This window comes from Arctopsyche grandis, chromosome 12 (genome assembly GCF_051622035.1).
Source record: "Arctopsyche grandis isolate Sample6627 chromosome 12, ASM5162203v2, whole genome shotgun sequence".
NCBI classification, from domain to species: domain Eukaryota; kingdom Metazoa; phylum Arthropoda; class Insecta; order Trichoptera; family Hydropsychidae; genus Arctopsyche; species Arctopsyche grandis.
In genome coordinates, this window is record NC_135366.1 from 13,916,631 (window position 1) to 13,930,466 (window position 13,836).

Below are 13,836 nucleotides of genomic sequence, written 5' to 3' on the forward strand. Positions count from 1 at the left end.
TTCAAGTTATTAACAAAAATATACTGTTTTTACCTCCAATCCCACATCTAGGATATTGTTCTTTGGATGGCCAACCAATATTCAACATCCTTAAAGAAATATATCTGGCGTTGCAAATATAATAGAACATAAAAGATCTATGCGAACCGAAGCTATACCTGCCATTCTGCTTTTTCCCCGAATTATAGTTCGGGTGAGTTACAAGTTGTAACTTACAACAGCAATCTATATATAATTTTTTCGACTCTTATTTTTCTGCCGCCTGTGTGCGTTGAATACATTTGTACATATATGATAGGCGCAGCCGTGACTAAACGTTATCGAGCTGAAAATTTATATTTGTATTTTTTATGTACTAACTGAGTTGATACGGCTTTGGTTAGAATTCATAAACCAGAAGTAATAATTTCTTTTAAAACATATATTTAATAATTCTATTTAGACCTTTTATATCATTTTTATCTTCTTTATATGGTGATATTAAGTAATAAAAAAGTTTTGAACAAAATCCGACGGCCGGAGGTAGAAATTTTATCTTATATGAATTTCCCTACATTAGCGCTTAAACTTGTATCGAAAAGGGGCCGTCGACACCAACAATATTATGTACTTAAAATATTGTCGGTGTTAACGGCCCCAATAATCTCACAGCCACACTGACGGGTCCACGGTGGTGGCACGAGATTAATGACTTCCACCCTAGAGGACTAAATAATATTAAACATAATACATAATAATTAAAATTCGCATTCGGCGTTTAAAAACGTAAATCAAATTTATAAGCTTATATGACGTTAAATTAATAATATAACTGAATATATTTTCTTATTTTTGAAAAAAAGAAATTATAGTATTAAAAATTAGAAATGCCGCTAACCCTACAAATTTCCCGGATCTGCCACTGCACAGCCGGTACGTATGCGTCATTATCGCATTTTGTTTTTTATACATCTTAAATTCCTCAAATACATTGAATTGGTTACGTGCGAATTTTTTACATTGCTCATGCCGTATTATAAAAATTGCTCAGAATTATAATCCGACACGCCAAAATGGCCAGAGAGATCGTGAAGCGAATTGGAACGAAGTAAAAATATGGTAAGCGGATTATTTCGCACATTGCGTTCGCCTAAAAGCCAATTTTTTCAATGAAAATCGCGAATAGAGAATATTTGACACCCGAGTATGATAGATATTTATTTCGTCAGTATGATGGACTTTTCGGCTGCCAGATGTTCCGCTATAGAGATTTTAGTGACTTTTGGGCGAGCGCTTTGTGAGCAATAATCACCGAACCCCCAAAAGTGGTTCGGTGATTACTAGTCAAATGTGAACCGGTCACAGGACAACTGGTCACTCTAGATCGGTCACACGTGATCACCCGTCACACTAAAACTGGTCACACCCTAAAACCGATCAGCCAGTTTTCTCGTGACCGATTTTAGGGTGTGACCAGTTTTAGTGTGACCGATCTAGAGCGACCGGTTGTCCTGTGACTGGTTCACACACGACTAGTAGTCCGTTTACCCCGTTTTATAAGTATAGTGTATAGTGGATCGGGTATGGTCGTAAAGCGGCTGCAGCGGAGTATACGCCGGTTCCGTTTCCGGCGTGACCTCGCCACTCGCCAATGCTCGCACTCGACTCCTGCCGCAGCCCCGCCCCACTTCTCCGGCCCTCCGCGTCCGCCATCGGGCATTCCGTGCGTAACGCAGTGTCAGCGTCGTGACATTCGCCCCGAAGAGTGACAGGAAGTAAACGAGGAGTCGCAGCAGGAGCGTCAGCCACGGCCTCCTCCGAGTACCCCGCAGAGGCGGGCGCAGATTTGTCCCCCTCCGCCCCCGCCAGGTAAGTGCCAACAGTGAGAATGTGAGAATGTGAGAATGTGAGCAGTGTGGAATGTGAGGTGAGCAAGCGAAATGCAAACTGAGTCGCGGATCCCGATTGAATTCGCGCCGCCGCCGCCGCCACCGCCACCGCCGTCGCCCCCCGCATCCGCATCCGCAGTCGCAGTCGCAGTCGCAGTCGCAGTCGCAGTCGCAATCGCAATCGCGTAGACGCGTTATGATGAGAATGAAAAAAAATAAAAAAAATAAAAATAATAAAAATAAATTGACCGCTAACGTGTGTAGACGTTGACGCTGACGCTCGTATCTCGTATTGCTTTCAGACCGATCATGCCGGGTGCCGGTACGTTCAAAATCTTCATCGGGAACCTTTCGGAAAAAACGACGTCGAACGACCTCAGGCCGCTGTTCGAAAAGTACGGTACGGTAGTAGAATGCGACGTGGTGCGCAATTACGGTTTCGTTCACATGGAAAGCGAGCAGGTGGGCCGCGAGTCGATCCAGAACCTGAACGGGCACGCGTTGCACGGCCAGGTGATCAAGTGCGAGGCGGCCAAGAGCAGGCGCGCGCCCTCCACGCCCACCACCAAGATATTCGTGGGTAACCTGACGGACAAGACGCGCGCGCCCGAGGTCCGCGAGCTCTTCCAGAAGTTCGGCACTGTGGTCGAGTGCGACATCGTGCGCAACTACGGGTTCGTGCACCTGGACGCGGCCGGCGACGTCAACGACGCCATCAAGGAGCTCAACGGCATGATGGTGGACGGGCAGCGCATGAAGGTGCAGGTGTCGACGAGTCGCGTGCGCCAGAAGCCGGGCATGGGCGACCCCGAGCAGTGCTATCGGTGTGGCCGCGGGGGCCACTGGTCCAAGGAGTGTCCCAAGGTGTTGGGTCCCGACCGCAACGGCTTCCGCGACCGGGCTTTCGGCCGCGACCCCTATCCGCCGCCGCCGCCGCCCCCGCCCGCCTTCCTTCGCGAACGCATCATGGCCGGATTCCCGGTACGGTATATAATCTCTCCCCAACCACCCACTCACTCACTCACTCACCCGACAACCACACACCCACATCACCCACACCCACACCCACACCTTTGAAGGGTTGTCTGTCTTGCTTCTTTCTTTCTTTCTTACTCATCCATCCATCCATCGGAAGATCTCACCGTCTCGATCACAATTGTCAAATTCGTACGAAGGAACGCTGCATCTTCTCAAATGGATAATCTCATTTTCGTTTTCATCCTTTGGTACATATTGGTTATGCAGGAGCATTGAGTGGATGCGGTGCATCCGCTCTAAAATCGCCAGACTCAAATTGAACGACAGATTAACGGACGGCTGCTTTAGATGCAATTCTCATCTTCTCGAATGATAGATTGCACATCAGACGACGGGTATTCGATAAGTTCCGAATCTTGCCTTATTAAGAGGGCTGGACAGCTGCACATTGTCCATACAAACGTACTATACTTCTCCCTTCCTCAATTATGGCACTAGAGAAATTATTTTTTAATATGCTATGGATATCCACCATTGGGGTGCATCTATCGTTTTATTTTTTTGATTAATTATTTTTTAAAGGAGCTAGGAGCCGCCAAAAATCTATAAAATCGCCTCTTTTTTACACCCACGAAACGAGTCCAGCGTGCTTATTTAACGGTCGATTTTTAAAAAAATACGCCGATAGATGCACAGAAAGTATCTTTCTCATACCGATGATGAAATTTTTTTAAAAATTGGTCCAGTTTTGTAGAAGAAAATAGTAGAATACGAAACCTCGATTTTGTCAATTTAAAATACGTTTTATCTGGTCGAAGCGCAACTGTCGCATTCACTCAATTCACTCAATATATATATTGATATATATTGTCGCATTCACTCAATATATACATACACTCGATATATATATCGAAGAAAGGAATGGTAACAAAATTAAGGTTTCGGGTGTACAGCCCTCTTAAACTCGCCAGAAAGATCCAACTCAATTTTAATAATTGCATCTGTGCACATCGAAAGGTTACTCGTCATCTGATGTGCAATCTATCATTCGAGAAAACGAGAATTACGTTTAAAACTGCCGTTCTGTTAATCTGGCGATTTTAGAGCGGAGTATATTCAATTGTAATATAAACTATCATTACAGTTACGGTGACCTTTTTTTATTTTTGAAAAGAAATATCAGATATAAAGAATCGTTTTGTAACTTCAAAAAATGGTTTATAGCTTTATATTATCTCGGATATATAATTTCGAAAGAGACTGTATGTACGTATGTTTTTTTGGGCCGTAGATTCTGTGACGTTTAATTTAATAAACAAACAAATGAATATTCAAATAAATTTAATAAATTGTTTACTATTAGATTGGTCATGTTTAATCGGTTTATATTACAAATACCTAGCGAGGTTATATCACTAGTTTATTATAAAATGTTAAACAATCATATACACTATACTAAATATTAACGCATTATTGAATTATTAAGCATTCGTAAAACCTCGACTGCTATATATTACATTGTTGCAAGTGTATTTGCGTTTGTATAATTAGGACTAATTATACAAACGCAAATAATTAGAGACGTAATTAGGACCTAATGTGCCAGTCAGAATATATTACAACTGAAAATACACTTCTAGTGTAATATATACACTTAGTTCTAGGTGTCACAAACAGTTGAAGTACAGTGACCACTCCAAGATAATCTCAATGCAATAAGGCAATACTGGCCTCCACCAGAACATATGTGAAATTCACAGACATGAAATATATGTAAAATAAAATGATTTGGAAAATGCGTTTTCGGTTTTTATCAAAACTCAATTTAACGTCAATCACTGGTTGGATATTGTCACTTTGCTAAAGCTGTTTACGACACCTTGAGGCCATTCGTATACCCAATGCTCGGATGCGTCTGTGTAACCAATAAGTATACATCCTTCATTTATGTATTGTCCCCTATTCTCTTTGCATATGTATTGAATTCTTGAGATTTTGTTCTATTATGCTTCACGTTACTGTCTATTTCGCCATGTTAAAACGTTATTTTTCAAAATTAGTGTAGATTTTTGTCTTGTGACAACTCTTTTTTATTGCATCATACGACTAATCGAGAGATATAATATCAGTGATATAACAAATATTACCTACTGATATACCAAATATCACCTATAATGTAAGGTCTGTGTGGCCTTTTTTTAGTTTTGGTTGCTTTCTCATGGTTTTTTTTTTTTTTAATTACAACAACCCTTCAATTGTAAATAATTCAGTAAAACATTGGTGACCATTGATAATACCATTACTTGAACTTTGGGTATTTAAAATGCGCTCATACTCGGATGTTTTAAATTTCACTAATTAATCGATTTTATACATACATTTATTTAGGTGAGGTATTTTTTTATTTATTATTAAATGGGTGGTCTTATATTTGAAGAATACGTTTAGATTCTTTTGATTAAATTTTTCAATAGAGCAAGTCAGGTATTTAATTAAATGTTTTCGCTTTTCAATGGTATTATATAATTTGTAAATGCTATGTGTGAGCGCACAAGGCCAAGTTCATGAAATGGAAAAGTATTTAACGAGCATTGTTGGATGCGTAGTCTTGAATCGGTTCTTTGGTCACATCTAAAATCGAGTCTGCTCCGTCACTACTATTTACACTAAAAGCTGACCCACACCGTTTACTCGCCGCACTACGCGTCCCATTCGGCTCGACCGATGACATTTTTTTTAGTCTCATCGGTACGACCAAAAGACTCGCCGCTCAAGCTTTTATTGTATATAGTTATCACGATTCATTTTCTTCATCTGATTGTTGATCATGTGTTAACTTATTAAATGTGTTTATTTTTGACGACAGGATGCTTATGACAATTATTATGATCGATATGACTCATCGCGAGACTTGTTTGAACGGCGATATCCTGCAATGGGAGGAGGCCGAGGAAGCGACCGAGGTGCAATGGGCGGCCGGGGTGAATTCATGACACCACCTATGAGACGCGATCAGCACTCAATGCCTCCGATGCCACCGATGCCTAGATCCATGGGCGCAATGAGGACATCGTACGATTCAATGTTCAGCCGAAGAAGCCCGCCTAGAGGTGGACCACAAATTTCACGAGGCTTTGGGTAACCCTTCTTTCGATTCGTAATATAGTGTAATTTTTATTTCATAAGCGGTGTATGTTATCGAATAACATTTTAATTTCGTATATATGTTTGTTCCGTTGATGATCAAATTAGGTATAGGCAAAAATATAACTAAAATTCAGTATTGAATTATCTACATATCTATATTCATATCAAAACCCTTGTTCATCCAAAAATCGTTATCATAGATATAGCGAATACCTTGTTTTAAAATGGTATTTTCAAGCTTCAATAATGGTAACTTACAATTTCGAAGATTCCGAACATTATGATTAAATTCTCGATATGTTTATATATATGTATATATCAGGTGTGGTTTGTGGAAATTTTTCTATTTCTGTCATACAGAACTACTTGAATGTGTGCGAACATTATGCACACACGCAAGACGTTTCAGACTTACGGCTGCACGATAGATATATAAAAATTTTCATGGATCCCGACTGATATGTATGGTTTTTTAAGTTATAAGGAATATTTTAGGCAATCATATTTTAGTATCTGGTTTATTTACTATTATTTTATAATAATACTACAATTAAATTGTGTTCATATAACTTATTTAATGGTATGTTAAAGGTTTATGTGTTTATGGTGGTTTAGTTCATTTTGCTGATATTTCATAAAGTGTGGTTCTTATTGTTACAGAATGTTCGAGGACTTTAGTTGTGATGATACCTTTGATGATAGAAGGTAAAATATCAACATATTTTTAAATATGTTGATATTTTTCCCTTATGATTTGAATCTTTTTTTCAGAAATAAATAGGATTCATAAATTGAGCTTCGATCTTGGAAAAATATCAACATAAAATAAGAATATAGTTTTATTTTTTAAAACTTTTTGTTATTCGATAACATAATTTTTTTTTTTTTGTGATCATTGATATAATATTTTTATTTGCGAAAGAAAGTATAAATATTATATACAATTTCTTTTCATTATTTCTTATCTTGTCACCTAATTGGCAACATTTTTTTTTATTTAGTTGCAGTGTTGATTAATGTCTTATGATATTTTGTTTCAGACCTGCGATGAGGGGTCCTTCGCCTCCACGAAGATATGCACCATATTGAAATTAAAGACAAATCTTAAGATTGTTTTATTTATTGTTTAAATCTAGAGGTTTTGTGAATTTTGTACCTCTATAATTGCAAAATGTTTTTGAACAGTATTGGCATATCAAATGATTTCTTTGCTGACTGTATACATGTATACTTGTATTATCGTATACATTATTTTTCCTCTTTATTTGTAGGTCAGGTATATTTTGAATGAACAAAATGTTTTTCATAGGGTCAAAATCAAATACTCAATCGAATGAGTAAATATTCAAAACCCACATGTAATTATTAAGTTAATATCTAAACGTTTGACAGATTTTTATAATATTAGACGAACAGTTTTCTGTTATATTAAGACATTTTCATATTGAAAATTAGGTGTTTTTTTTTTTTACATTAATACTGTGCAAAAGAAATTTCAGAGGTAAATTAATATTTTTGTGAAGTTCCATTGATACAATTTGCTAAATAAAGTTATCGTTTTTTTTTTTTGTAAGTTTTGTGTAGAATGAGTGTCTTATCTATTAAGGACAGTACTGAGAGTGTGTAAGATCTGTAGAAAATATTTTTTTCAAATACAATTAAAACTCAAAATGACGTGTTTATTTATTTCATCATAAATTTCCCACATTTTCATATATGTATATTCTAATATTCATGACATCTAGGAGTACTAAACCAATATTGAAATTAATTAAGCGAGAAAACTACTAAGGATGATTTGGAAAATACAGCGATGGATGGCAAATAAAGCTCATTTTAACCCTTTGGCTGCTACGAGGTTTTTCAATGTCCAAGCGAAAAATGCTAACATTTGTAATTACTTTATAAAAAAATAAATATAATATATTTTTTTACATACTTGCTTCGCCGAACGTGCGTAATTTTTTTAATACTTTATATACATTTTTAAGAAGCAGTTGTGGACTCGCGCTCTCTCTTTCTGTCTTGCTTTTACATGCGTGCGTGCGAAAGAGATACCTACATATATACACTAAATAAGTTTTGACGATTGTTTCCGACGCATTATTTTTTTCAATAATCTATTTTTAGACATCGATGTATTTGTCGTTGTTAAAACATGCGATACATTTGAAACAGGCAGTGGTCTTTCTCTCTTTCTTTCTTGGTTTTAATTGTGTATGTGTGAGCGAGACACACAAGGATGCGAAGTTTCTAATAATCAAATAATTTTTCAACATGTATCATAAACATTTTGTATGCATTTCAGTTGCATTTGATTGATTGCACGAATTCGTGACGTCTCGTGACCTATATAATTGAAAGCGGATTTCTATTGTTTTTTGCCATTTATTTTAACTCTGCAAAATGATATCGGACAGTGAAAGTGACGAAAGCGAAATAATAGCTCCTCGCCGAGGAACTCGACAAATCAGCAGCTCTACTGATTCTGAAAATGAATTTATCGACAATAATCAATTCCCAAGTAATAACTCCTTATATGACTTTGACAACGAACCCGAAATTTACTTTGATGATGAACCCGAAATTGAAGAGCTTTTAAAAAATTGATAAATATTTATAAAGCTTGATTGAAAAATAAATATAAATACGTATATAAAAAAAATGTTTCGTGCCACTGATGCGCTGGCAAAGAAAGTATTGAAATACGACAATTAATGACGACAACAACGATTGTCGTAGCAATCTTCGCCGATTTCAAAACAACGATTTATCGTTGTAGCAGTCAAAGGGTTAAAAGGGTTTTTTTTTCATTTGTACGCGTATAATTCATATTAAAACTTATTACCCGGAATATGGAGCAAGTATTTTGATGCTGTCTGTTCATGAGTCGGCGTTAACGGAGTACACTGCCAACAACGTAGGTACATACATGAAAATTACAGCAATACCTGAATTCTATAATTCGGTGTGAAATGTTTCATAATTTGACTGGTGTCATGTGGTGGTGATTTGATTGCTGTAGATATTACAAAATAAATTTTCCGTTTCAGGTTCACACATCACCGTACGAAATAAATTGTAGATTAAATGGTCAGTGCTTAAATCAATTTTCGGTAAGTATTTTGTTAAAAAAATAGTCAGTATGGATTTAATGATAGGTCACTATGAAAATAAGAAATGGTCAGTATTTAAAACCCATTTATTCATATATTATAAATATACTTACCATATGTTCCGCTTTGATTGGGACTGTCTCGGTTTGAAGGTATGGTCCTAAAATTTGACATTTTGTCCCAGTTATTTGAAAAAAAAGCAATACGAAACCTTGACTAGTCGGTTTTGTTGTCAATATTAGTTGAGTTCTGTCAGATTGCATGGATTAGGGCTAAGGGTCTGGCTGCACCATGCGACTTGCGAGCGACTTGGTTGAGGGCGACCAGACCAATGCATGCAGGTAGATGGGACATGCGACACCTGTCAACTTGTTTGTCGCACACATTTCCATACATTTTTTCGTGTCGCGCAACTAGTCGGCCGACAAAGTTGGACGGTACGGCCCGGCCCTTAGGCTCAAGAAGAAATTTTGTGGATGAATTTAGAAGGGATTATCCGTTTTTGAAAATAATTCATGGTCATATTGACAAAAAGTGTTGATCCATTATCATTAGTGGCTGCTAAAGAAACAACCTTTTGCAAGGTTCTTTTATGGTTTTTTTTTCATTTCATGTTGCTATCAAAATCTCAGCTTCAATTCTGCCGATAGTACATCTAAATTGATATCAATTTTTTATGAAACAAAGCTTAGACTAGCCAGATCAAAATGTGGAACTGACATCGTTGATGTGATTGTGCCACTGTTATTGCAGCAACTTTGTAAAGATTTAAACATTTTGAACAAAATTTTGTGACAATATCAATGAATGCTTTCAATAGGAAAAAAATTAGAACTGTCACAATAGAATTATACCTCAAAAAGCAAAAAAACTTTAGAATATTGGAAAATAATGGAAGTACCAACTCAACAATGAATAGCATATGGTTTGAAGAAATAGAAAGGTTGAATAAACAATAAAAGTTTTATTGCGTTGTGAACTAAGTTGTAGTGGATTTCTCGACGCGTTTAAAAATAACAGAATTTTTAAAGAAAGTTCACACTGGTAATAAATATTAATTTCTTATTAATAATAAGTTAGTGCACTAGAGAATAATTAAAATTTACTACATAATTTACTTCGCTAAATATATTTCTCTCGGTAATTGGATTATTAGTCACATTGTGGTAGTCACAAAGACAATTTTTGCCATTAAAATCGCGAATTTCTCTCTTTCTACAATCGCATAGAAGGCACTTGCTTTCTGTTTCGAGTAAATTCTCAAAATTGCTCCAGTTTGAGAAAAAATATTATGATAAGTATAATTATAAGTTGATACATATATATAATTATATTTAAATAATATTATGGTAAATTTTAATTAAAAAAAATTGACTTAATTTAGATTTCAAATGTATAGTTGATCTGTAGGAATACATACAAGGATAGACGCACTGCTGTACCTTACACCGCCTCTAGACCAATAGCAATAGATAATATAACATTGCACGGCTCTCATTGTAGCGCTATACATTTTGAGGAATAGTAACGATTACTCGAGATCAGATGATGATGATCAGATCGAACGCTGGTAAAAGATCTCGCCGGGCGGGTGATTTTATGGTTCGGGCAACCGTTGCGTAGTTGAATGTGGCATGCTCCATAAAATTGCATACATTTGACCCGGTCGCGCAACAAAGTCACTCACCGAGTTGCTCGCAAGTCACCCGATTTGACCCGGGTGCATACGATGAGTGACGAACCCCTCTAGAGTAAAGTCGATCGTTTGCTAGCAGGTTTAAAAATATGGGATCGATTGCTAGCAAGTAATTATTTTTGCAGTTACGAGTTAAGGCAGTTCGATCACAAGTAATTATTAATGTAGTACTAGTTACACAGTTGCGGATCAAGTAAATGGGGGGCCCCAGGCACATTTGAAATTTGAGGCCCCCACTCCAGTAAAAATATAATATCATCATTTTTGGTATCACTTTTGATCCTCAATTCACTTTTCACAACCTGAAGACAGTCGCTGACGTTTCCTTTCGTCAACTTGGATTCGTCTTGAGCTATGCTCGGTTTTTCTCCAACCCCATGTCTTCTCGCTTGCTTTTCAACTCGCTTGTTAGAAGTAAGCTAGAGTATAATGCGATTGTGTGGAATCCGCATGAAGCAAATTACTCTCTCACGATCGAAAAAGTGCAAAAAGCATTTCTTCGTTTTCTCTATAAGAAAGAGTTTGGGTATTACCCTTATCTTTACCCTACTCCTTTCCTCTTGGGAATGCTTGGGTATAATTCACTTGAACTTCGGAGAAACTTCTCATTAATTAGTTTCGTTCTCCAGCTACTACATGGTAATACGTCATGCCCGTTGTTACTGGAACAGTTGGGACTTTATGTCCCTAATAACTATGTGCGTGGTAGATATCATCATTTGATGGCTGTACCTCCTGCTCGCACAGTTACTTTTCGAATGGCTCCTATTCCAAGAGCTATTCGACTTCTCAATGAAATCGTCGCTGCTGTGCCTGAATGCGATATTTTCCACCTAGGTGAGCGTAGATTATCGGATAATATTTTTACAATATTTGTCTGGTAATCTGCGCTCATCATTATTTTCCTAATTTGAATGTGATGTATGAGGGGAATTTTAATCTACTCTCTTCCATTTGGGCCTCGCAGGGATGTTTTGTATTTGTTGCTTGTTCTTATTTATCGGAACACGCTGCAGGTGCAAGACATTCCCTTCTTTGTATTATTTTATTACTCATTTAAATTTCCATTTATCTGCTATTTTATTACTTTACTGTTTTATTTTATTTTTATGATTGCGTTTAAATGTTTTTTTATCTTTTCTTTTTTTTTGTAATTTATTTATTTTTATCTTATTTTTTGCTTTTGCTTTTTGTTCCATCTATTTATTTTTCTCCCTCTCTTGTTTAATTATCTATGCCATTGTGGCGCATTAGGTTCTTCCTGTAATGCCACAATGGTCCAAAACTTTTAAATAAATAAATCCTCGCTTTTTACCATGCTTTTCAGTATATAGTTTTTCATTAGGATTTTACAAAACCATATTTTTATTATTTACTCGTGGTTTTATCCGGTTTCGCTTGGTATTATAATATAAATCGTTTAAACATTGTTTATCTTATAGTAAACATTTATTTGTTTTTTTTTTATTAAATTTATTGGAATCCAAAATTAAAAATTAATGACAGCCATTCAGAAATGAATGTTTTTTTTGAACCGGAACTGAAATAATGGTTGGGTGATTATTGCCCACAAAGCGCTCGCCCAAAAGTCACTAAAATCTCTATAATGGAACATCTGGCAGCCAAAAAGTCCATCATACTAACGACAACTGTCATACTAACGAGAAATCGAGTGCCAAATTTTCCGTATTCGAGAGTTTCATGGCAAAAATTGTCTTTTGGACGATCGCAATGTGCGTAATAATCCAATTACCGAAAAAATAATCCTGATTGGGAACTGAATAAAGGAGGTATGTAAAAAGGAATGGGGATCTGGAACTGAAACAGGAGTTTGGAACCGGAACTGTAACAGGAATCGGGATCCGGAACTGAACAGGAATCTGGAACCGGAAATGAAAAAAAAGAACTGAAAAAGTAACTCTCTCTGGTCGTCATAGAGAGTTAGATTGTTTCGATGCAATGTTCTACATATTTTGTCATGCCTTTATTCTTTAATTTTTAATTTGTTTTCCTCATATTTATCTTTTTCATTTTCGTAAAAATCTATTATTGGACTCGGATGTTACATATATTATTTATTTACTATTTGTTTTTTTATACATATCTATGTACATCCTGTCTGTTGATTTTTCAATTAATAAAATAAAATAAAAAAATAACGTCATGGATTCTACCAACCAAACCTTACACACATTAAACCTTACATACAAAGTCTCTTTCGATATTATATATTAGATTTATTATATGTACGTGAAACACTAATAGTTTTTGGAATAAAATAGGTACTTATATACAAAATAAAAGACGTGGAATCATACTCGCATAATATTAAATTATATATAGTATTATTAAAAATATAAAAATCAACTAAGAAAATTAATAATAAATAAAAAATACTCGAATTAAGCTTCAATTTATATAAAAAATTTATTATAAAAATTTCATATTAGGTTACAATAAAATTGTAAAAGTTAAAATAACAGATTGAACACAATAATGTGTTCAATCTTATGTTTCTCTATCTATCTATCTTCAATTTTAAGCTTAATAATAAGTTTAACAAGTAACCAAGTCGAATAAACCACATTAAACAAATTATTACATGAAATTATGATCAAATTAACGAAATCAACATAAATATCGCTAGCCCGAAAACATACGGGAAGGATGAATTGCACCGGCACCGTGCCTGTACCAGCCAGTTGTTGTTGTATTGTATGGATGGTTTCAGACGGGCCGACCGGCCTACAACCGCCAAATCCATCCGGTGACACGACAACTCGTTCACAGATTTTCCGTAAACCGATGATGCGCTCCAGGCATTACGAATACGGCCATCTCTTTCTTCACCGATAACAGACGGTCTGTGAAAGAGATGGCTGCATACGTAATGGCATAGTAAACGAGATCTTGGTGAACAGACGGGATGAGAAAGAGATGGCCGTATACGTAATGCCTGGAGCGCATCCTCAGTTTACGGAAAATCTGTGAACGAGTTGTCAGGTAACCAATCCATCCAGCCCGTCTGAAA

The 13,836-nt window shown here is 36.3% G+C and overlaps 1 protein-coding gene across 2 annotated transcripts; it reads left to right on the forward strand.

Moving 5' to 3' along the window:
- The first annotated feature begins 1,355 nt into the window (after positions 1–1,355).
- On the forward strand, positions 1,356–7,668 carry lark (RNA-binding protein lark). Of its 2 annotated transcripts, XM_077443177.1 has the most exons (5): positions 1,499–1,848; positions 2,171–2,849; positions 5,713–5,984; positions 6,654–6,698; positions 7,034–7,661. In XM_077443177.1, exons 2-5 carry the CDS (start codon positions 2,178–2,180, stop codon positions 7,080–7,082), a joined length of 1,038 nt encoding a protein of 345 aa, XP_077299303.1. In that variant the 5' UTR covers positions 1,499–1,848; positions 2,171–2,177; the 3' UTR covers positions 7,083–7,661. The 2 variants fall into 2 exon arrangements, with proteins under 2 accessions (XP_077299304.1, XP_077299303.1); XM_077443178.1 differs by lacking the exon at positions 6,654–6,698 and having other exon boundaries at positions 1,356–1,848; positions 7,034–7,668.
- The last annotated feature ends 6,168 nt before the right edge of the window (positions 7,669–13,836 follow it).

What these genes read in the sequence shown, in the direction of transcription:
- lark (XM_077443177.1), top strand. Translation starts at nt 2,178, where the DNA reads ATGCCGGGTGCCGGTACGTTCAAAATCTTCATCGGGAACCTTTCGGAA. An exon ending in CAAATTTCACGAGGCTTTGG is followed by an intron (nt 5,985 to 6,653) that starts GTAACCCTTCTT and finishes TTATTGTTACAG; the next exon opens with AATGTTCGAGGACTTTAGTT. An exon ending in GATACCTTTGATGATAGAAG is followed by an intron (nt 6,699 to 7,033) that starts GTAAAATATCAA and finishes ATTTTGTTTCAG; the next exon opens with ACCTGCGATGAGGGGTCCTT.